At 38.3% G+C, this 24,675-nt stretch overlaps 1 protein-coding gene across 6 annotated transcripts in view; it reads right to left on the bottom strand.

The window, feature by feature from the left end:
* Positions 1 to 564: 564 nt before the first annotated feature.
* Positions 565 to 24,675, bottom strand: part of Klhl5 (kelch like family member 5) — a 59,972-nt gene continuing 35,861 nt past the window's right edge. For all 6 annotated transcript variants that reach the window (XM_042678245.1, XM_042678243.1, XM_042678240.1 and 3 more), the window contains 7 exons: positions 24,021 to 24,233; positions 16,537 to 16,723; positions 12,875 to 13,099; positions 7,914 to 8,076; positions 5,165 to 5,377; positions 3,798 to 3,969; positions 565 to 1,753 (listed from right to left, as the gene is read on the bottom strand). In XM_042678245.1, the coding sequence (XP_042534179.1) occupies positions 1,697 to 1,753; positions 3,798 to 3,969; positions 5,165 to 5,377; positions 7,914 to 8,076; positions 12,875 to 13,099; positions 16,537 to 16,723; positions 24,021 to 24,233 (1,230 nt within the window). In that variant the 3' untranslated portion in view covers positions 565 to 1,696. The remainder of the gene's footprint in view (positions 1,754 to 3,797; positions 3,970 to 5,164; positions 5,378 to 7,913; positions 8,077 to 12,874; positions 13,100 to 16,536; positions 16,724 to 24,020; positions 24,234 to 24,675) is intronic.

Below are 24,675 nucleotides of genomic sequence, written 5' to 3'. Positions count from 1 at the left end.
TCCAGGAGAATGAATGGCATAGCATACAGCACTATACTAGAAAGGCCTTTTACCACCAGAGTAGAAAGTCCATACAGAAAGGGAGTCTATGAGAGAGAAACCAGGTCCTTTAGTATACTGTGAATCGTCTCTCCACTGAGGGCCATGGACCATGGGCCAATGGCCATAAGCATTCAGTCTCCTCAAGAAGGTGATATATATTGAAGATATTGTTACTGAAATATGTTTCTTAAGCTTCTTCATCTCTTTACCTTGCTTCTCCTGAACACGTAAGTATCTCTATAGCCTGATCTATCTTTGTTGAGAAAACATGTGAATTCATATCTGATATAATAAAAAATGTATAAAATATTAACATATAACATACTATTCCCACCACTATTTTCTCAGTACAATGAACAAAGGATAAGCTTGGGAACAGAAGCACTTGCTTTCTTTTCCAAGACAGAAACATTTCATGTACATCTAAAATTAATTGATTAAAAGAGAGGCTATTTTGTTTCAATTTTTTAAAAAAAGCAACTAAAATAAAGGTTACATTGATATAATACATTACTATAACAATGTATTTTAAAAGATGGGAATTTAGTTTATACTTATTGTATATTAAGTTAGTGAATTACAATTAATAGGAAATTTCACAAAATTTTACTGCCCAGTGCATTTTTGCGAACAATAACTCACTGAGAGTACTAACATTCACATATGTAATTATAGAGTTTACAAGTGTACAAAACTCTGGGTAACAAATATCTAAACTTCTGGTCTTCAAACATTCAGTTAGTCCATTCTGTTAAACAGTTTGAGTACAAGGAAGCACAATAGATTATTAATTATAGTAAACAAAAGCAACAAGGCAGGGAGGAAATGAAAACTTGAGGACATAAGAATTGTGAGTATCAAAAGACAAAATCAAATAATCTGTTGTAATCCATATAATTAAATACTAGTTAGGTGAAATAACATTACAGGTATATAGTATTTTTCTCTCTACATTAATTTGCATATCTTAAATTTAATGTAAAACATTTTAATTTCAATTGAAGAATATCATACATATAGTTCTTGGTAAATCTGGATGTAATGGAATGAATACTGAATAATCATGCAAAGATCACATCAATCCTATTTGGTCATTATTATTTTAATGCTTTAGTGTTTTTCTTCGTTTATTGGACCAAGCCAACTTCAGAAGTAAAATTCATAACCAAAGAGTAATAGCTATCTGTGAAAAACTAAACAGTATAGTCATTAAAATAGTGGTTGTGATTAAACAAAAATAACTGTAACTCATAGGATAAACTTATAAAACAGTATTCTAGAAGTTTTATCTGTTATGTCTGCACTGTAATAAATCGGGACAATGTGAGTAGAGTTTACTTGACTATGGAAGAAATGAAACTCCTAGTTAGCAATGGGTTGCTTTGGAGCAGTGCACTTGTCCTCAGATTTTCTATTAGGAATGTATGTTCAAAATCCACTGGTTGTAGTTCTGAGTTATGGAGAAATGTGCCTTTACCATTGGTCCATAGACTCCTTCCTTCCTTGTTTTAATATCTTCACTTTGAGATGAGGCACTTTGTGCCCAGGAATGTGGCATTGTGCACTTACTAAAAATGTATCCATTGATAGTAGAATAATTGTACAACATTAGTGAAAGAAGAAGGTATCTTCATTTAGAAAACAAAGCATTGAATTATAACTTTACAGTCACAACACAAGCTCCAGCTCTTCCTAGGCAGAGTGGTGCAACCTAAAGAGAAACGAAAGAGAGAGGTGTTGGATTTGAAGGAAATGACTGGGGATAATACTATTCTTACTGTTCAAATTCAGAAACAGACTATTTCCAACTCCTGCAACCCCAGCCCTGTGCCCCCTGGCCTTTCTCTGTGGACCCTCTACTGATGTTCTAGGTAGATCACAAGATTGCACAGTATTTGCCCCTTTTTAAAGATGATTTTTGTGTTTTAATAGAAAGGACTGAGTGTACATAAAAGCTATATTTTGACCAAAATATAGTATGAATATGATAAAAAAAGCACTAATCATTTAACCATACTTGTCTGGAGAACTTATCAAGTGTCCTCTACTGACTGCCATGCCATCTGAGAGAAGGCCCGCCATAACCCACACCGACTGCCTCCTATGTGCTGGTGGCAAACTCTAAACCCGTTCAGTTACTTTTTAGCAGAGTAATAATAACAAGTAGCTCTGTGACAGTAAGACAGGGGTAGTGATATAGACGGAGGAATACAGTCTCCATTTGTATCTATCTTTGTGCCAATCAGGACCTTATACTGACTGTTGTTCAGCTTTTTCCACTCGGGCAGGTGCTCTAACACTTAGCCACGTCTCCACTTTCACTGTTTGCTGGTTAATTGGAGGTTTAGAGCCTTCTGAGTAGCTAGGATTATAGCCATGAATTATGAGCACCTGGCTAAGAAACAATTCTTAAACATTTCATTTACTGTCTTGGAATTCATAGTTGAATTATGGACTGAATGCTTTATGAAGAACTAGTCTGAAACCAGTAAGAATTTAGGTACTGGGAACAAAACAGTTAAAAAATATTAGTATTTGGAAGTAAGAAGATGACTAATGGAAAAAGCTAAGAAAGTGTGCTTTTGTGTGTGTGTGTGTGTGTGTGTGTGCGTGCGCGTGCGCGCGCACGCACATGCGTGTGCCAATCCTGGGGTTTGAACTCAGGGCCTGGGTGCTGTCCTGAGCTTTTTTGCTTAAGGCTAGCACTCTACCACTTGCGTCACAGATCCACTTCCGGCTTTTTTGGGAGTTAATTGGCAATAAAGAGTCTTATGGACTTTCCTGCCAGGGCTGGCTTTGAACCATAATCCTGAGATTTCAGGCTCCTTAGTAGCTAGGATTACAGGTTGAGCCATCAGTGTCCAATTGAAAGTGTGTTTTTCAATACATGCTAGGGTATTAAGAAAGTATTAGAAAACAGTAAAATCCCCAATACCAAAAGGACTTCTGAATTAGTCTATGTACCATGAGATTTTAAAAAAGAGCCATCTTCAATTATAAGAGAATTTCATTTGCTATCTCAGTCAGTTGTGCTGTATCTATTTTAAAACTACAAATATTTACAGTATGGTAGAAATATTAACATCTAAATCATTTAAGTCAAAATGTTTGTTTGTTATTAGAAACGTTCCTCAAAATACCATGGTACAAAGTGTCTACAGTGTGATTTGGTGACACTTTCATGAGAAGCAGCTAGGAAGTACAGCTTAGAGAGTCTGCTAAATACAATAAAGTCACCTTCTGCTTAGGGTCAAGGGTGCTGGGGGGCTGGGAATTGGCTTCTTTGTAATCTCATAAATACCCTCTTGTCTATTATGAGGACATCAAAACATTTATTTTCAGATACTATGGTTATAACGTTAGTTTTAGTGATACAAATGGCACGTAGACAAAATAGCAATGTGGTTACAGACCCATTTTGATTCAGAGTGATTCGTCATAAAGTATTATGTATTATAAGGATTTAAGCCAAATGCGTCTCAGCAATCTCTCTCTTTGGGCTCTGTGCCTGTCATTCACATCTACTTCTGCTAAGGTGGGAGGCTGGCACTAAGTAACTGCATAGTGTCTAACGAAATCCTGTGGAAATCAAGCCCTCTAGCTTATCTCTTCCACCTTCCAAATTTAATCAAGAGGAGACTTTGTCATATTTATGTGATATACATTGATATTGGATGTAGTTAAAAAGCATTTCTTTACCAAAAGAACTTTTTCACAAGCTGAGTGAAGATGCCAATAAAACAGAAACACAATACCTGGGTCCACTCATTTGTCTGGGGGTCATAGGCCTCCACTGTGTTAAGGTATGTCTGTCCATCATAGCCCCCAACAGCATATAACTTATCGCCAAGCAAACACACCCCCACTGCATCTCTGCTGATGCTCATAGATGCCACGGCGGTCCACATATCAGTTTTGGGATCATATCTGAAACAAAGTTTTAGAATTAGAGCTAAACATTGTCAACATATTTGTACTCTTCAGACTTGTATATACTATTGTTAATATATTGAACATCTTTTTTTTTTTTTTTTTTTGGTTGGTTGTAGGGCTTGAACTCTGAGCCTGAATGCTGTCCCTCAACTCATCAGCTCGAGGCAAGTGCTCTACCACTTGAGCCACAGTGCCACTTCTGGTTTTCTGGTGGTTATTGGAGGTTAAGAGTTTCATGGACTTTTCTGCCCGGGCTGGCTTCAAACTGCAATCCTCAGATCTCAGCCTCCTGAGTAGCTAGAATTACAGACTTGAGCCACCAGAACCTGGCTCAGATGCATACTCTTTAAAAGACTGAAAACAGCTTTGAGACTTTTAGAGTGCTTGTTGAATATGTGTCAAATAAACTCTTCCAAATTACCTTGCACCCACAAGAATCATTCTGGATCTTTTTGTTCTTTTATGAAGCACTGTAATTAGAATGCCCAAAGACATCTAAGAGCAGACACTTCATAGCAAATGACATCTTTAATATTTTTTAAATCTTCAAATGAAGTCTACAATTTAATGTTGATTTATGTGAACTATGCATCTTGATCAGATCTCACCCCTTCCATTAGTACTCCATTTCTCGAACTGGGTAGAATTTATCAAATGGGAATTTGACCTACTATCCAACCTTCTATTGCTATTGGGCTTTCTATCTGCCACTAAGTTGAGTTTCATGAGACCAATTTAGATGACTTGGTTAAGAAATATGATTAGCCTTTATTTTAAAATTTAATTTAATATCAGATTGGTCCATATATATTTCTAAGTCTTTTGCTTTTTTATTTTTTAATAAAAACTCTACCCCCTAATTAATTCTCTGAATTTATCAATCCCATTTCTTTTTTGATTAAGTGCAGTGTCCAGTAAAGAACACACACAGGATGCTTAACATATCAGTCAATTAATAAACAGTGTGTCCAGTCCTAAGGGAAAGTTTAAGTAAACAGGCAGGAATGTAGGAGAAGAACCCCAGTAGGCTGCTGGGGGGACAGAGGGAGAGACAACTGGCTCACTTCATTATAACTCTGAATGTTATAACCCCATCTTCACAGGACTCAGAAACACCTGCCTACAATGACAGCTGCTCGAGTTGCTGTTTGGATGTATTACAGACATTTGTTCCTTCACAGGAAATTACCTCTCCACACAGTCTGAGAGTCTGGAAGTGAGATTGGATGCGGGGGCATCGTGTCCTCCAATAGCATACAGCAACCCATTCCAGGTTGTTACTCCCACCCCACCTCTCCTTTTTGACATCTGTGCACATGGTGTCCATTTATTGGTGTGAGGATCAAAACATTCTACTGATTTGAGACAGGAACTTCCATCACGGCCGCCAACTGCATAAAGTCTGTAAAAAGAACAAGTGAAATGAGAAATAAGAAATAGCTGTTATTGTGCTGAAGTCAAGGAGGCTGTTCTTATGGCATTTCACTAAACTTAAAGTGTTATCCATGGTAAGACAGACTGTCAACTTATGTGTCATTGAGAGAAAAGGTATGCTACCAGAGAAATGACACGTACTTATTATGTCACTCTGGGTATATATGAAAAAGAAAATCCAAACTGAAGATCAGGTTTGGATAAAGAAGGCAGTTATTCTTTTAGAAATAAAAACTAAGAGAGTTGTACAGAGCAAATATTAGCCCCAAAACTTAAGGCTAAATTTTAAATCCAAAGGTCAAAGCTGAGAAGAAGCTATTTGGCTTTTTTTCCTTTCTTTTTATTTTCTGATTCTCTGATGGGGGGATCTTCTATCAATGGGTGAGTAAAGATACACAACCATGAATGTTTAAACATGTCAGGGGAGGGACATGGGAACTGCTACATCTAAAAAAAGCTTTTATCTACCATATACCTTATGATGGTACTAAAAATCAAACAAGATCTTGGGTCATAAAATATAAAATACTCCAGTAATATGCTCTCATTTTTCTTATAACACAATTCTACACATAATTTTTTTTTTTTTGGGGTCCGGTTGTGGGGCCTGAACTCTGGGCCCGGGCGCTGTACCTCAGCTCTTCAGTTCAAGGCTAGCACTCTACCACTTGAGCCACAGAGTCACTTCCGGCTTTTTTCATTTTGCTTATGTGGTGCTGAGGAATCAAACCCAGGGCCTCAGGCATGCAAGGCAAGCGCTCTACCACTGAGCCATTTTCCCAGCCCCTCTACACATAATTTTAAGTCTCTATTTCAAACTTGATTTCTCTCTTTCTGGAAATGATGCTAATACAAAAGGACTAAAACAGAACGAGTTGTATTTAACCACAGAGGGGCTTCATTTCATAGCAGAAGAAAGTTGAAAATGATTCATATTTAATCTCTGGGTAATCAAGAGCTAGAGGAAAGACCTCATGCAACTCTGATTTCTTTAGATCAAAATAGAGGCATTCTGGGGTTCACCAGTTTACAAAAATAAGAAAGAAGAGAAGCAAGATAAACCATAAAAAAGATAGAAGGAATTTTTAGGGAAGCACTGATGGAAACTACACTACTTTAAAAAGATCATATATATGTATATATTAGTTGTTGTTGTTGTTATTTGTTTTGTTTTCATTGCTGGCACTAGGGCTTCATACTCAAGGCCTTGTGCTCTCACTTGGCTTTCTTCTTCTTTTTTTTTTTGTCGGTCATGGGGCCTGAACTCTGGGCCTGGGCACTGTCCTCAGCTCTTCAGCTCAAGGCTAGTGCCCTACCACTTTGAATTGAACCACAGCACCACTTCTGGCTTTTTCTGCTTATGTGGTCCTAAGGAATCAAACCCAGGGCTTCACGCATGTGAGGCAAGCACTCTGCCACTGAGCCAACTTCCCAGCCCTTACTGGGCTTTCTTGCTCATTGCTGGTATTTTGCCATTTGAATCAAATCTCTAAGACCAACATTTTGTCAATTAATTGTAGATAAGAGTTCAGCATGGGCTGGGACAGTGGCTCAGTGATAGAGTGCTTGCCTTGCATGCATGAGGTCCTGGGTTCAATTCCTCAGCACCACATAAGCAAAAAGAAAAAAAGCCAGCAGTGGCGCTGTGGCTCAAGTGGTAGAACGCTAGCCTTGAGCTGAAGAGATGAGGGACAGTGCCCAGGCCCAGAGTTCAGGCCCCATGACCCCACCCCCCCCAAAAAAAAAGAAAAAAAGAAAAAGAAGAGTTCAGCAGACTTTTTCTGCCACACCTGCCTTTGAACCATGACCTACAGATTTCTGCCTCTTGAGTAGTTAGGATTATAAACATGAGCCATCTAGTGCTGGGCCAAGACCATACCATCATAAAGGTAGATAACCACCAGATGTTTACTGCAAAATTTAATATTGAATACTGCATACCTTTCCTTCCTTCCTTCCTTTTTTTTTTTTTTTGGGTCTGGTCATGGGGCTTGAACTCTGGGCCTGGGCGCTGTCCCTCAGCTCTTCAGCTCAAGGTGAGCACTCTTACCACTTGAACCACAGCGCCACTTTGCATATATTTTCTTTACTCATGAAGTAACTAGAAATATATGCTATCTGCACATTTAAACAAAACCCAATTTAAGACTGAGATATTATTCATATTTAGAACTCTCTCTTTTTTTTTTTTGGTCAGTCGTGGGGCCTGAACTGTGGGCCTGAGTGCTGTCCCTCAGCTCTGCAGCTCAAGGCTAGTGCTCTACCACTTGAGACAAAGTGCCACTTCCAGCCTTTTCTGCTTATGTGGTGCTGAGGAATTGAACCCAGGGCCTCATGCATGCAAGGCAAGCACTCTACCACTGAGCCACCTTCCCAGCCCCATATATAGAACTCTTAAAAAAAAAAAAAAAAGATTGTTTTAAAAGCTTTTCCAAAACAAAGTATTCACGTAGCAATAAATTTGGTTTACGGTGATTTAAATGAAGCTTGAACTATTTTCTTACTTTCCACTTAGTACAGCCACTCCCACTGTGCTCCTGGGTGTGGACATAGTGGCTACAAAATTCCACTGGCGAGCCTGGGGGTCCCATCGCTCCACTGTGTTCAGGTAGCTCCAGCCATCATGCCCACCCACAGCATACATGGGGCCTTCCAGCACAGCCACACCTGCAAGGAGGCAGGAAAGAGTAACCAGTTCCAAATATCACATTCTAGTTGAACATGCAAACTTAACCAATCAAACATGTATGCTAGCATCATTTGGGTTCTGTACCACTGTCCTTAGGAGGTACGTAGGTGGCATTCAACTAGCATGCTAGTTGGGTCCTTAAAAGCTGTCCAGGCAGTATTTTGATAAAGTTATTTTCTCAAAATAACTTTTGGGGAAAGTTATTTTCCAACTGTACCAGATACCTACATTACCATAACTTAAAACATTTTTCCATAACTTGAATTTAAGACAGATATATTAGAGAAGTATTTTGATTTCTTTTTTATTAATTCAAACTGATAGGAATTTTTTTTACTGCAGCCTCACTGGATACTACAGTCTGTTTGGATGATTCAGATAAGCCAGAGTCACTTGTTAAGTGATTCAGCAAACATCTACTAAAGTTTCTACTAAGTGCTATGTACTCAGAATAACATAACAGATAAGGACTGCATCCTCATGGGTCACTGCAATCCTATGCTTCAGTCAGGAAATAGACACAAAATATGTTAGGTATTGGCAAGTGCTAATTAAAAAACTTTTGTAAAGCAAAATGACAAAGTCAGGAGAAATGTATATGACAGGATGACATTTGAGTACAAACATGGATGCAATTAAAAGCAGACATGGAGATGTCTGGGGGAACAGGATGTGCAAAGGACGTGAGGCATGCATAGTGTGTCTGAAGTACAGCAAGGTGGTCAGTTTGGCTAAGCAGTGACGTAGGGGGAGCATATAGGAAGGAGGACTGAAGATCTAACTTTGAATGAGATAGAGATCCAGTAGAGGGTTTTGAGAAGAGTGTGACATGATCATGGCCAAGTGAGACACACATACCTCATTTGAGAGACAAAAAATCCTTTGTAATTCAATCATACTATAATTTGTGCATCATGGCCATATAAAAATATTGACCACTCACATCTGACCTAAAGCAATGCATTATTTCACTCAGTTGTCACATATTGAGTACTGATTGCTATCTACTTATGAAATATAGCAGATCTCTGGTATCTGCAGACATGTGCTACCAAGAGCCCGCCGTGGGTGAGAACTGTAGAGTGCTTAGGATGCAAATTTAGTGCTGTACTGTGGATGCTTAATTTTTTTCCCTATAATTCCCTGCACTAACTTCTGCTAAAATGTCTGCCTGTCAACAAACCTCAAAGTTTAACTTAATTACTTTAATAAAGCACATTCATTTCTACCTTTCTTTTGTGAAGTATACTGTCTTTTACAAAATTAAGGGCAGGATAATTCTCAGTGGATCAAACAATGATGTAAATATGCTGGTGATAATGCTGTGAGTTTTCTCCCATCAACTGAGCTGCATAATACATGTAAGGGAATGAAAGATTCGTTGTTTTTGAAATTTTGATTTTTAAAAAATTACTTTTGATCAGTTGGCCAAAATTACACATAATAAATCTACAAATAAGGCATACTGCATACGAAATAACTATGCACATAGCTATGCAAGGTATATATTACCAGCTTTATAGACTATCCACAAAGATTTTTACATGCATGTATATAAAATAAGCATATATATATTATATAATAAAATATGTGTAGATAGAAGAAAAAAGTTCCATCTTGTCTACCCCTTAAACAATGACTCAAAATAAATTTTAGCAGTAGAAACCCTTTTTCAAATAAAGTCTTCATAAAAATCTCACATATTTAGAGATAACAGAGTGATACTTAAAATTTATTTTGTAAGTTCAAACTTTTGAGTGAGCGAAACAAAAACTTAACATTTTTTGAGAAAATAAATTGAACTACTGATCATCCTATGAATTTCCTGTGGATCAATGATACCTTTTCACATAGAAATTAGAACTAAAGAATATTCCATACATGGTCTGAGTAGTATAAAATACAGCTAAATCACCAACAATCAAATTCTATATATTGCAATGATTGATCATAAATTAGAATTAAGGAGAAGTATGCAGCTGTATTACAGTGACTCTGCATTTTTATTTATTTTTTTGTTGGTCATGGGGCTTGAACTCTGGGCTTAGGTGCTGTCCCTGTGCTCTTCATCTTAAGGCAAGTGCTCTACCGCTTGAGCCACAGCGCCACTTCTGGTTTTCTATTGGTTTATTGGAGATAAGAGTCTCATGAACTTTCCTGCCCAGGCTGGCTTTGACCCATGATTCTCAGATCATAGTCTCTTGAGTAGCTAGGATTACAGTTGTGAGCCACAGGCACCCAGCTTAGTGACTTCATTTTATACTAAGCCCCAATTTATACTCATCCTCAAAAATGTACTTTCTAGACTGGAGGTGTAGCTCAGTGGAATTATGCTTGCCTAGCATGCACAAAGTGCTGGGTTCAATCCCAAGCACTGAAAACACACACACACACACAAACACACACACACATTTTGTGTCTCTGTAATAGCTGATTTTATGGACTCCAGGGTAATGTCTTATAGTTTTCTTTGTTAAGTTTCATATAAATTTTAATCTCCTTTTCTTAGTACCTTAGCCCTAACCCTCGGATTTTGCTTCCTTATCAAACTTGAAACTTATTATCCAACTTGAAACTTAAGAGTAATTTCTTATTGAGGGGTGAGGGAGAAGGGGTGTACTGGGGGAGTACTTGCCTAGCACATATGTGGCCCTGGGTTCCAGGGCCTCAGATACAAAAGGAAAGGGGGTGGGGTGGGAGAGAATCTTTCAATGAATCATAATTACATTCAATAGAATACTTGCTCATTTTTTGCTGTACCTATACTACCATATCAATTTATATTCCTAATTTTCATTTCTGGCTACTCAACCTTTGGATAGCCTCTTCTTTGGTGCTCAGTACTGTATGGCAGAGAGGTCATCTATACCTTTGTTGCCTCCAAGCTATTTTGTGCATGTGTGCATGCTGGACACAGGCCTTGAACTCATGGACTGGGTGCTTAAGCTTAAGCTTAAGCTTTTTTGCTCAATGCTGGAGCTCTACCACTTTAGCCATAGCTCTGCTTTGGGCTTTTGGTAGTTAACTGGAGAGAAGTATCTCACAAATTTTCTTGCCCAAGCTAGCTTGGAATCTATATCTTGAGATCTCAGCCTCCTGAGTAGCTAAGGTTACAGGCCTGAGCCATCTTACACATGCAGCCATCTTTTATAATGACCTATCAAGTTCTTTATTGGAACTGTTTTAAACCTTGCACAAACTGCAATGAGCTGTTCTTCCTCTGAATGTATGCCTTTTTGCAATGCGATTCTATAGTTCCTCTCATGAGTATGAATCCATGTCTACATTTTTTCACTTTGAGCTGGCTCATCTGACTTAAATGAGCTGGCTCATTTTGCCCAGTGAGACATAAGTAAACATGACACAAAACAGGTGTAAATTTTTTGAGAAAATAATCTGTGCATTGGAACTTGCCTCTCTGTGCTGGTTTTGAAATCCTGTGATGCCACCATGTGAGGGAAGACTGGGTTAGCCTGCTTTCTGATTGGACACATCTGGTTGAGTTGGTTCTGTTGCCCAGGCCTCCAATCTGCTAGCCACTAGACATCATAGATCATTCAGCCAACCAGCTAGTCCATCACAAGATCCATGAAAATCCAGTAGAGATTATGGAAAGTAGCAGAGCTCACCCAAGGCAGCTAAGACCAAAAGAACTGCCCAGCTTCTACATCTTGGAGTGTTTGTTCTACAGTAAAAGCTGGGTGATACACAGCATTTCAAGACCCAGCTCATTTTATTTCTATTCCCTTAATTTTTATTAAACAATTATTTCTATTTTGCCAACAAAAGGGAGGGCCTTAAATTCTCTTATGCATTGGAGAACATACCACCAGTTCCTTGAGGGAAAAGCATCTTCCTCATGTGTAACCTATAGAATGAGGGTAAGGCACACAGTGCATGCTAACAATGTCTGCTCAGCAACGTACTGAACAAAAGAAGAAAAATCTCTATTATATTCTTGGTGCTGTTTCAAAAATTTTCTGGGTTTTCAATTCACTTCTGCTTAAAAACTAGAGGGTATATATTGATATGAAAAACAATAATGCTGAAGGTTTTTATTATTATTATTATTATTATTTTTTGTCAGTTGTGGGGTTTGAACTCTGGGCCTGGGCACAGTCCTTCAGCTCTTCAGCTCAAGGCTAGTGCTCTGCCACTTGAGCCATAGCACCACTTCCGGCTTGCTTCTCTCTCTCTCTCTCTCTCTCTCTTTCTTTCTTGTTGGTTGTGGGGCCTGAACTCTGGGCCTGGGTGCTGTCCCTTAGCTCTTCAGCTCAAGGCTAAGGCTCTACCACTTGAACCATAGTGCCACTTCCAGTTTTTCTGGTGGTTTATTGGAGATAAGAGTCTCATGGACTTTCCTGCCCGGGGTGGCTTCAAAGTGCACTTGATCTTCAGATCTTAGCCTCCTGAGTAGCTAGGATTACAGGTGTGAGCCACCAGCACCTAGCAATGCTGAAGATTTTTAATAAGCACTCAACTTCAGCTAGGTCATACTAATTGCCAACTCAGAGCACGTACAAAAAAAGTGGTATGTCAGACTATCATACTCCCTAAACACCTCAGGTGCTATGTTTTCACTAGTGCTGCTGGCTGCATGTTTAGTGAATGAGCTTGTGTATTTTGCTTCTCTGTCTTAGATCATAGGAAGCCTGAGAAGAAATGCTTCATGATAGGCTACTATCAACACAGCTGCCACACTGGCCTTTTGCCTGGACAGAAGGCAAAATTCTGTAGAAGCCTCATCCATGCGATCAAATCCAGAGTTCCACTTACCAAGGCCATGTCTATGTGTAGACATAGGAGGCATCACACTCCAAGTTTTTGTTTTGGGGTTGTAGCACTCTACAGTATTCAAAGTTTTCAGTCCATCTCTGCCTCCAACCACGTACAGTTTGTCATCCAACACTGCAACACCGAACTGCAGCCTCCTCCCATTCATATTCGCTACAGGAGTCCACATATTTGTACGGAGATCATACTTTTCAATACTTGTTGCTCCTTAATAGTAATATAGAGGTGACATAAATACATGTGCCACTACTATTGACTACTTTATGAAATTATACATATATGAGTATAATTTGTTAGCATTAACAAAACTACTTTTATTATTCCCCAGGAAGCCTCTGTACAATCTGGTACCTCTATCTTTATGTAACTTCTCTCCTACCCATTCTCCTGGAACATTACAGATAAACCAGGGAAGGGTTATCTGTCAAAAGAGGTGGAAAGGTGACATTCAAGAGTGGGAGGAAAGAACCAGTGTTTAGAGGTTGAATGCGTATAGCAGGCAGGCATGCTTGCAGCATCAAATACTAGCGGAGGATCCAGTAAGATAAAGACTAGAAAGCATGGACAGGTTAGGTGACATGAAGGTAATCAGAGATGGCTTTATTTGAGTGGCTTTTCTGGAGCTTACAGACTTGAGAAGAGGCAGGCAGACCATAAATAAATATAATGAGGTATATGAAGAAACAGTGCAGGTTAGGAGATGGAAACTAGTTAAGACAATAGATAGAAAGTGGCAAACAAAAAGTTGCTATTCAATGTTCATGAAAAGCCTCTTTGCTAAGCTGACATTTGAGAAGATGTTGACTTGCCTTGAACTTCATTATTAGGGGTAGAACATCCAAATAACAGAGAGTATCAACACAGTATCACTGATGTGGGGTAAAATATTTGGCATGTTAAATGAAGAAGCCAATGAAAAGGGTGGGCACACCTGTAATTGTAGCTAGTGATAGGCCAGGGAAGATTGGAGGACTGAAGTTCAAGTCAGCCTAGACAAAAAAATTAGTGAGACCCCCCCTCCCCCATCTCAACAAATCAGCTGGGTATAGTGACATAAACTTATATAAACTACTTGGGAAGATCCTAATCCAGTCTGACTCAAGGAAAAACTGCAAAGCCCTCTCTGGAAAGTAATTAAAGCAAAAAGGCTAGAGGCCTGGCTCAAGTGGTGGAGTACCTCCTACTAAGGGCCTGGGTTCAAACACCAATGCCACAAAAAATTAGACAGGTAAGATAGATAGGTAGACAGACAGACAGGTAAGGCCAAAGGTGGCTGTAACAGAAGTAAGGGAAGGAGCTAAGATGGAAAAGAAGAAAGGTAGCTGGAGGCCAGAAAGGTATTGTCATAAGATGAAGACTATTAGCAGTGGGAATACAAAGTATCGAGTCAATGTACCATGTGAGATCCTATACAGAATGCCTTCTTGCAGCCAGTAGCACCTTGTATACTGTGCATTGCTATTACTTTCACTAAAAGTATTAAATATTCCAAGAATGAAACAAAGAATTCACCAGTGCCTTGAGCCAAGACTTCCTAAATGCCTGTTTTACATTTGCTTTCTATACATGCATGCATTTTCCCTTGAATTAAGAGTAAACTAAGAAATGATGATCCTAATACTTCATTATGTCTTCTTCAAAACAAAGACTTCTTTTATAAAAACACAATAGAAGCCTGGCACTGGTGGCTCATGCCTGTAATCCTAGCTACTTAGGAGGCTGAGATCTGAGGATCATGGTTTGAAGCCAGACTGGGCAGAAAAGTCTCTGAGACTTATCTCTGATAAACTATTCAGAAAAAGCCAGAAGTGGCATGCTATGGCTTAAGTGGAAGAGCCCTAGCCTTGAGCTCAAAGAAGCCCTGAGTTTAAGCCTCAGGACTGGCAAAAACAAACAACTCCCCCCAAAACAAACAATCCCTCCTCCCCCATATAACAGAAACATCAAAATCTGGAAGTTAACATTTTACAATACTATTATCTACTACAAACTTCCTTTGGATTTTGCCATTTGTGTCAATTATAACCTTTACAGCAAAAGAAGATCCATGATGATGCATTATAATAGTTGACATATCTTATTATTTCTCCTATGATCTCCAACAATGTCTGAACCTTCCATACCAGGGCTTGAACTTAGGGACTTCACATTAGCTTGCTTGCTTGGTGGATGTTCTACCAGTTGAACCACACTCCCCACTATTGGGGCTTTCCTTTTTTTTTTTCCTCCCAGCATTGGGGTTTGAACTTAGAGCCTCATACTTGATAGACAGGTACTCTATTGTTTGAGGTACACTTCCAGCCCTTTTTGCTCTGGCTATTTTTGAGATAGGATCTCACTTTTTGTCTGGGCCTTCTTGGAGTGTGATTCTCCTACATATACTCCCAGCCATAGCTGGCATGACAGAAATGCACCATCATGCCCAATTTTCAGTTGAGTTGAGAGTCTTCTGAACTCTTTTGCTTGGGCTGATCTGAAACTGATCTCCCTGTCTATATCTTTTGCATAGCTAGGATGACAGGTCCATACCATAGTGTCCAGCCATTGGACAAGATTTGGAGATCCTACCAACTTTTTTCCCTGCCTCATCTATAACTGTGACCTCGTATCTACCTCCCAACTAGCTACTATTACAGATGTGAACCACTGACGCCTAGTCTGAACCTGACTTTTTTTTTTTTAATACTACAGACAAACAAGCCATTTAGTAGAACTATTCTCAACATGATTAGGGTTGTACATTTTTGGCAAGAAGGCTCAGATGAGCCGCTAAGTTATTGACAGTACATTTTCTCAGAGTACATGCTGCTGCTTCTCACCACTGGGAACATTAGCCTGATCTTTGGTTAAGTGGTTGTATGCCAGTTTTCTCTGCTGTAAAGATACTACTTTATTCTCTGTAACTAATAAGCATGTGCCTGGCGATACTCCGTGACTAAATATTCTGTACCTAAACTCTCACCCAGCAGCCCTTAGCCTCCATTGATAATTGCTGACTGAATTAGAAATTATAAGATGAAAATTCCTTATCCAAACTACTTGGTACCAGAAAATTCTCATATGACAGTCTGAAAATTTTGGAATATTTGCACAGCCTTTCCTGGCAGGGTATCCCTATTATAAACACCCATATTCTGAAATGCTCCAAAATCTGAAAGCTTCTGAGTGTCAAGGCTGCTCCAAGACTTTCTGATTTTGCAGCATTATAAATTTCTGATGTTCCAAGTAAGCATGCTCAGAATGTATTTTGATGGTCACCAAAGATTAATTTTTCTAGTCATATTTTTCCTGCTACATTAGTTGGCATTCAACTGTAAGGAAGAACTTGCCCACTTTGTTTTTCATTTGTGTTAAACACCAATTTAGTAAGTTATTAGCATTGACTATCATTGCTTACTTTGGTGCCCCAGTCATTCCAGTCTGAGACATTGGTGGGCCTATAAGCTATTCCATGGGTCTGTGACCTGTGTCCCCCCATTCCTTGAGCGTCTTCTTACTTTTTGGCATTCAGGTTACAGTCCAGGCTCACCTTGTTCTTCACCTGCCCTGATCATATATCCAGCCATTTCGCTGAAGAACTCTAGATCATATATTTAAATTATTAAAGTTCCCTGCCCCCAGTTTCTCTAAATATTATTAAATACCTTTCGTTGAGTCCATTCCTCCAACGGCAAATAAAGTACCAACAGTTGACTTCCTAGGCTTTGTCCGAGGGCTCTGTAACATAGGTCGTCTCTCTGGTAGTAAATGATATTTCATTGCTTCCATAATGAGTTTCTGACATTCTATGTCATCCCGAAAAAGTGCATTATTTTCCATGTCTGCTAGAAACTAAAAAAGAATAGTATGTATATTGAGTCACTAAGAAAACAGGATATAGAATAAATGATGCTTTCAAACAGAAAGTACCACACTTAAAAAATTCAAGTCAACATTTTTTCAAACAAACCCCTCAGCTCCCGACATGTTTCTATTTCCTGGGGTTCATTTCAATAGATAGTATTTTAAATATTCAGAGAAGTTACACCTTTCGGTTTCTCCCCTAAGGGTATATCCTCCTTCACAGTCTGTGTGTGAATGCCTACCAAGTCAACAGATTTTAAAACTATTTTTAGTTTATATATATAACTTTATATGTATATATTTTATACTTATATTTAATATTTTACCTAATATATGATATGATAAAAAGCACATAGGCATTATAACTTTGTGTTCTTCCCCTAAGAATATACTCCTTTGGTCTCACTGTGTGTGGAAGCCTAGAGTTCTGTATAATTCATCATGTCCCAGGGTATTTTAGATCTAGCTTCTGTATATGAGAGAAAAATGGGTTAAGGCATCTTTTAAATCTCAGAATTAATCGATTTTAAGTAAACAGTTCAATGATTTCTTTTTGTAAATGTACCAAAATGTGTAGCCATTCCCAAGAAATAGTTCAGGAGCATTATTATTAATAGCTCAGAGGCTAGATGCCCACATACTGCTCATCCCTATTCTGTCTCACAGCTCCTAGAGGGTCTCTAGGTTGGTCTTTTTTGAATTCTTTCATATACCGTCATCCAGATACTACTTTTGCTTTATATAGCACGATTTTGGGTTTGTCTGTGTTGAACATAAACTGGGCGTCACATCTTTTTATAGTGGTAACACCCCATGGCATCATGGTAAATGTAGCTTCACTCACTACTTGGTGGACACAGGTTGTTCCAGTATGAGATTCTATAAGTAAAGGTGCTAAGGAAACTTGTGTTAAGGAAGCTATTGTGTATATATTTTGATTATGGTTGGGTGGATACTTAGATGTAGACTTAGTGGGTCATATGTTGAATTTGCTTAATTTAAAAATTTTAACTATTTCCCTAAACAGCTTCTCCAGCACTAGATGAGACTGTTTCTGTACATCCTTGCCAACAACTCTGTATCACTTTATTTTAATCAGTGGAATATGTACAAAAATGTAGCCTTAATTTGCATTTCCTTAATGACTAATTATGTTGAGAATAAGTGGTTTTTTTTTTTTTTTTTTTTGGTTTCTGGTGTGTGTGTGTGTGTGTGTGTGTGTGCGCGCAGGCGTGCACTGGTCCTAAGCCTACGTGCTGTCCCTAAGAGTTTTTGTTCAAGGCTAGTATTCTACCACTTTGAGCCAGAGTTCCACTTCTGGGTTTTTCGTGGTTAACTGGAGATAGAGTCTCACGGACTTTCCTGCTTGGGCTGGCTTCTAATAATAGTCTTCAGATTTCAGCCTCTTTAGAAGTTAGGATTATAGGCATGAGCCACTGGTGCTGGATGCTCAGATTTCAGTAACTGTAGAGAAAGAAAGGTCTCTAACAAAAGTAGTAGAAAAGCATGTGGCTTTGGCATCTTAGCTTACAAAGCCAAAGGCAATAAATACCTAATTAAGACACAAGTCTCATGACCTATGCAGAATGTTAATTCTAGTATTAACTTTCCACATTTTTTTCCATGCACACAAAACAGTTACATTGGCCACAGAAACCATTAGTGAGTACACTGAGTTGGCAATTGAAGTTAACATTAAATTAACTTGCTTATAATGTACTTTTGTCCTTTCTAAATAAAAATAAATACAAAAATAAGATGTAGAAAGTAGTTTTAGAGGGACTGGGAAGGTGGCTCAGTGGTAGAGTGCTTGCCTTGCATGCATGAGGTCCTGGGTTCAATTCCTCAGCACCACATAAGCAAAAAGAAAAAAGCTGGAAGTGGCGCTGTGGCTCAAGTGGTAGAGCGCTAGCCTTGAGCTGAAGAGCTGAGGGACAGTGCCCAGGCCCAGAGTTCAGGACCCACGACTGGACCCCCCCCCCCAAAAAAAAAAAAGAAAAAAAGAAAGTAGTTTTAGATTTTATAGTAGCAATAATAAAATCCATTCCTTAGCATGGTGACAGTCTTTATAACCTATTAATAAGTGAGATTAATTACAGTTGGGCAAAGAGATATAGAAAAATACATAAACATTAATCCCAGAGTAAGATTAAAAAATGGAAGGTACTAAATTAGTCAGTACACAGTGAGTGAGAACTATAAAATATGAATTCTTATATAGTCTTCCAACTTTGTGAATGCTTTCTCTGACACAAAGGGATGGGAAACCATTAATATGAAAATGTTTGGAACAGAGAAGGCACATTTTCTTTGTACAAATTTTATTTTTGCTCTCACATTTGCTTGCTACAGACTTCTTTAACCCTATTCTCTCACACACTAGAAGGCTATAGGTGAGTTATGAACTCCATAGAAAAAAAAGTTTATACAAGGGACTAATACAGCAAGAATATACATATATGCTCAATATACATATGTTGTGGTAAAGGAAGTAGGAAATGTAAAATGAGTCTGGGGAGAGGAAAGGAACAAGATGGGGAAAATGATGGAAGTGGTGACTTTGATCAAGAAGCCCTGGACACATAGATGAACATGTTAAATTGTAACCCCCTTGTCTTCCTTGTATAGCATTTTAAAATTCAGGAAAAATAAAAAGTTGTGTTATTCAAACCAATAATTCAGAGTACCACTGGGAATACTCACAATTTAAGTATTAAGATATTTTAAATAATGTAAGCATGCCTTAGTATTTTCTGTACCCTGTTTAAAATTTGATCAAGTCTACAAAGCTGTCTTCTCTGTAGCACCTAATGATGTTTATACTTTATTCTTCTTGAACTTGGAATCAATTTTTAATAATACTCAAGGAAAAAGTAAAATAAAATGACCACCAGCACTTGTCTTTTCAATTATTTAGTTTCCCTTTTTAAAGCCACTTTGTAATGATCACTCGGTACAGGATTATAATTTATACATATTATTTCTATTGAAGTGCACTGGAGTTTGAACTCAGGGCCTTGTGCCTGCCAGCCTTGGGCCCATTTTGCTTTAGTTATTTTTTGAATGTTTATACCTGGGACTAGCCTGGGCTACAATCCTGTTTAGGCTTCCTGCACAGCTGGGATGACAGGCATATATCACCACATCCAGCTTTCATTGGTTGATATGAAGTCTTATAAACTTTTTGTCCTGGCTGGCTGCCTTGAACTAGTTTTCTGAATCTATGCTTCTCAAATAACTATGATTACAGGAATAAGCCACTGTGCTTGGCTATATTACTTGTTAACATCATTTCAAAGATTTATTGTTGAATATAATATAATAAAATTACCACATGTAAGTTGAACACCTTCTAACTAGGCTAAATAGAATGTTTCATATTAATAAAGCAGGTAAAATCTCATTTAACTGGTTATCACTGAGGAAAAAACTGTCACAATGTAAATTCCCTAGATTATTAGACCTAATCTCAATTTAAAAAATTGGTTATTATTAGCCGGGTTCAAGTTGCTTATGCCTATAATCCTAGCTACTTGGGGAGGTGAGATCTGAGGATCATGGTTCAAAGCCAGCCTGGAAGGAAATTTTGAGAGACTCTTATCTCCAATAATCACAGAAAAAGCTGGAAGTAGTGCTATGGCTTAAGTGGTAAAGCACTAGCCTTGTGCAAAAGAGCTTGGGGACAGTGCCCAGCCCAGAGTTCAAGTCCCAGAATTGACAAAAACCAACAAAAAAAAGAAAAAAAAAGAAAAAAAATTAAAAAGGTTATCTGATAGACATTAGACATTTTTAACAACTATCATATTTCCTACCTTTTTTTGGTTGTGGGGCTTGAACTTGGGGCCTAGGAACTGTCCCTGAGCTCTTCTGCTTAAAGCTAGTGCTCTACTACGTTGAGCCATAGCACTAGTTCCCGTTCTTTGGTAGTTAATTGGCGATAAGAGTCTCATGGATGTTCCTGTCTGGGCTGCCTTTGAACCATGATCCTCAGATCTCAGCCTCCTGAGCAGCTAGGATTATAGGTGTGAGCCACCAGTGCCCAGCTTTGCCGGCCCTTTAAACAACACATACAACACAATCCAAATTTTTTTTGGTTGCTTTTAGTAATGACTTCAAAACTTTACTTAGTAACTAATTCTACAATGTTACCTTTCACTTTTACAAAGAGAGAAAAAATCCAAAATCAAAGTCATCACCTGTCTCCAAGTGTCACAATACCAGAGCACCAATATCATCACCATAGCAAAGAAACGAGGCCAACTCAATGCAGTCACTTCTTCCAGCATGATGACTCACATGGATGGTGGGTCTCAAAGGTGAGGGCACATCAAATGCCTGGAAGACTTACACATCACAGCTGGACAGCGTCCACTTCATAGTAGTTGTGGGATAGGCCTCAGAATTTGTATTTCAACAAGTTCCCACATGTTGCTGATTCTACCCTTTGAGAAATTGCTGGGCTAATCTAAAGCTTTTCTTTCCTCCTCTTACTGGTCTTCTCTGCAGCATCTGATGATATTAACACTTCCTCTTTCTGAAACTTAGAATCAGTTTCTAGTTAACTGAGCCAGGCTTGGGAACAACCAGTGAACATTAGTAATTGCTAGAGAGCCACCTCTAACACATATGTCAGTGTCATTCTCTTGCCCTTGGTTCAACAACCTAAATAAGGAGTTTTCAATTTTGTTTTTCATAGACTCATGGAGGATTAAAGATGCCAAGAAATTCTGGAAACATGATTTTCCCACTTCCTTTCCTACTCCCAGACTAGTTCTTCTTCCCATGTTCCTTGTCTCATGACAGCAGCTTTACTAATCTAGTCACACAAGTCTGGATGATTCTAGGTCCCTCTTTTAGTCTGTGCCCTTCACCATTTAGTGAGTCATTTTGTTGTGTCAATTTGCTCTTCCAGATAGTTCTTCAGCCTGGTTAATTTCTCTCTAGTTCAACTGCCTATTTTACTTGGCTGAATACCAACAGCCTTCCTAATGGGTTTTGACCATAATGCATTCTCTGCAATATAATTACAATAATGTTTCCTAAATAAAATTATAGCTATGCCATTCTTGTTATGAAAGTCTACACACTGCTGTTATAAAAGTCTACACATGCCGCCTCCTGGCTTTTAGGATGAAATCCAAACTTGCTGACAGGACTAGGAGGTTCTTCATGTTTGGTCCATTTCTCCCTCTAGCACCATCACTTGACATTCTCCTTTCATTTCTGTATTTAAGTCAGGAAAACCATCTTCAAATTCCAGAACACAATATATTCACTCACCACTCACAACAACACATAATCTCTATCTCTCCTGGGTATTGTATCCCTCTTTTGGGTGGCAAACCCATGGCAGATATCAGATGGCACTTCAGGATGCCCTCCTTGTTTTCCCACCATCAATTTTTTTGGAGGCCACTCGTATTATTTCAATGTCATGTTCATTTAACTATCACAGGCTTAATCTCATTATATTATGCAGTAATCACATTATGGTTTTTGTGTGTGTGTGTGTGTGTGTGTGTGTGTGTGTGTGTGTGTGTGTTTGTGTGTGTGTGTGTGTGTGTGTGTGTGTGTGTGTGTGTGTGTGGTGCTGGCACTAGGGCTTGAACTCAGGGCCTGTATGCTGTCTTTAGCTTTTTTCCTCAAGGTTGATCACTTGCACTACAAGTCCACTTTGGCTTTTTAGTGATTAATTAGAGATGAGTCTCACGAACTTTGCTGTGCAGGCTTGGCTTCAAACCACAGTCCTCAGATCTCTGACTTCTGAATAGCCTGATTGTAAGTATAAACCACTTGTGGCTGGCTTTCACATTAGGTTTTAATCAGTTTTTTCCTTCCTCTTACCACACCTAGTAATTTTAAATTTATATGCTCTATAAGCAAAAAAGTTTCGTGACGGGGGGGAGGGGGGAGGCTGGGAAGGGAGGTGAAGGGTAAACAAAGGAGGAGGCTGCAATGCTTGGTAAGAAATGTATGCATTTTCCTGCCCATGTAATTGTAACCCCTCTGTACAGTATGTTCTCAAATAAAATAAAATAAAATTTAAAAAAAAAAAAAAAAGTTTCGTGAAAAAGAAACAGACCCTCCTTGAGTTCAAATCTCACTTCTGCTTCTCATTAACTCTACGATGTTAGCCAAGAATCAAGGCCAAAAAACCCACAAAAAATACTATAGTACAGAAGGATGGGAATTTATGCAATCACTGTAATTTTAAACATATGGTTTTCCTTTTTTGGTTTGTTATTTCATTTGTACCACAGGGTTTGGACTAAATCAACTCTAAAGTTCCTTTCAACTCTAAGAAGAACTTATGGATATGATTATCTGCAGAATCTGGGATAGCAGGCATTTTAAAGGTCTATGAAAATCATTCAAATACAGTGAATATAAATATTTGAAGCTGCAGAATCACAGTAAATTTTCATGATCACTTAATTGCACAGATTGCTTAAAATGCATAATAAGACTTTCAGGTTTTATTTTATTTTATTTCGAAAATTTGCTAGAGAGCAGTATAAAAATAACTCCTTTCTTTTTAAATCTAATCACAAGGGAAACATTTTATTATGTTATTTTTCTTGGATTGCTGTTAATTCATGAAGTTTCACTCCTGTATATTATAGTTTATCTCCAAATATTCTACTTCTAAAGAGAGAGGTACTTCTTGTAAAGTTCCAGCATTAACTGTTTTCTTTGTTAAGGCAGAGGAATTTTTGCTTACATTGCAGGCACTAATACATTACTACAAGTAAAGGTAACATTTTATAGTATTTAAAAAAGTAAAAATTATGTACGCAAATATGATATATCTGATTGTATTCAATGTACTACCAGCTGTCTCTTAATTCTTACAGCATACTTACTTCCCAGAACCTGTGAGACAAGTCAGAAAGGATATTCCCTCTACTTGACGGATGAGGAAATGGAGGTGTCTGAGTATGCCAAGTCCCAGTTTTAAAATGGCAGAGCTGGAACCGATACCGTATCTTATTGACCTATGTATAACTAGAATCCAGCAGTTAGCTGATACTTAAACATGTAACAAATGAATTAATGTACATTTTTTTAGTTCTTAGAGTACAGGGATCCTTTTAGTGTTCATTTCCTTCTAATTGATAGGGCATGTTTATAGCTGAGTCAATTAAAATTACTAAGTTAAAATCAAGAATGTTAATTGATGCAATTTAGGTAAGTCAAGACCTCTGGATTGAAAACAGTAAGTAAAATTTTTTTTTATCTTATTGATAGAATAGGCAAAGGAAAAAAAATCCCTATAAACAAGTACCTGTGGTGCAAGCAGAGGTAGCCTAATATAGGCCAAAAGCTTGCTGAGATCTTTCCGTCTCTGCTCCAAATCATGCCGGACCCAGGTCAGAAGTGCATTCAGTATAGTCTCCTCATTAGGAATGTTCATGTCATCACTGGCCAGGAGCTTTGCAATCTCACTGGCTGGGAGGAGCACAAACTCCTGGTTTCTTATTACTTCCATAAAATGTTCCTAGAGGAAAAACAATAGAAGATAAATAATATTGCTCTTTTTGGCCCTCAGATTATTTAAAAAGATGTTAAAAGTTGGTTAAATTAAATGCTCAAACGTAATTTATACTTCAGACCTTACAGTGTACTGCCACGTACTGGGAAGGAAACAGCAGAAACACTGAAACTGGAATTACGTTGCTGAACATAAATAAGGAGAATTAAAGCATTGTCTCACTACATTTTATAAATGAATCTGTGTCATTTACGGACTGATTTGCCCATAATGTTAAAGAGTAAGTTTGGCAAGGCTTTTGAAGTGAGGTAAGAAAAAAATGAATTAGAAATGCGATGTAGGACACCTTAGCATGAGAAGTTAGTTTGGAATTGTGGTTGCTGAAGGACTGAGGCAATAGTATCACATCTGGTGGTATTAGCACTCAGGAGGTCAAGTCAGGAGGATC

The sequence above is a fragment of the Dipodomys spectabilis genome, unplaced genomic scaffold (assembly GCF_019054845.1).
Source record: "Dipodomys spectabilis isolate Male_0828 unplaced genomic scaffold, ASM1905484v1 ptg000043l, whole genome shotgun sequence".
Taxonomy (NCBI): domain Eukaryota; kingdom Metazoa; phylum Chordata; class Mammalia; order Rodentia; family Heteromyidae; genus Dipodomys; species Dipodomys spectabilis.
Note: the sequence above shows the minus strand (reverse complement) of the source record. Positions and strands in the feature narration are given on the sequence as shown.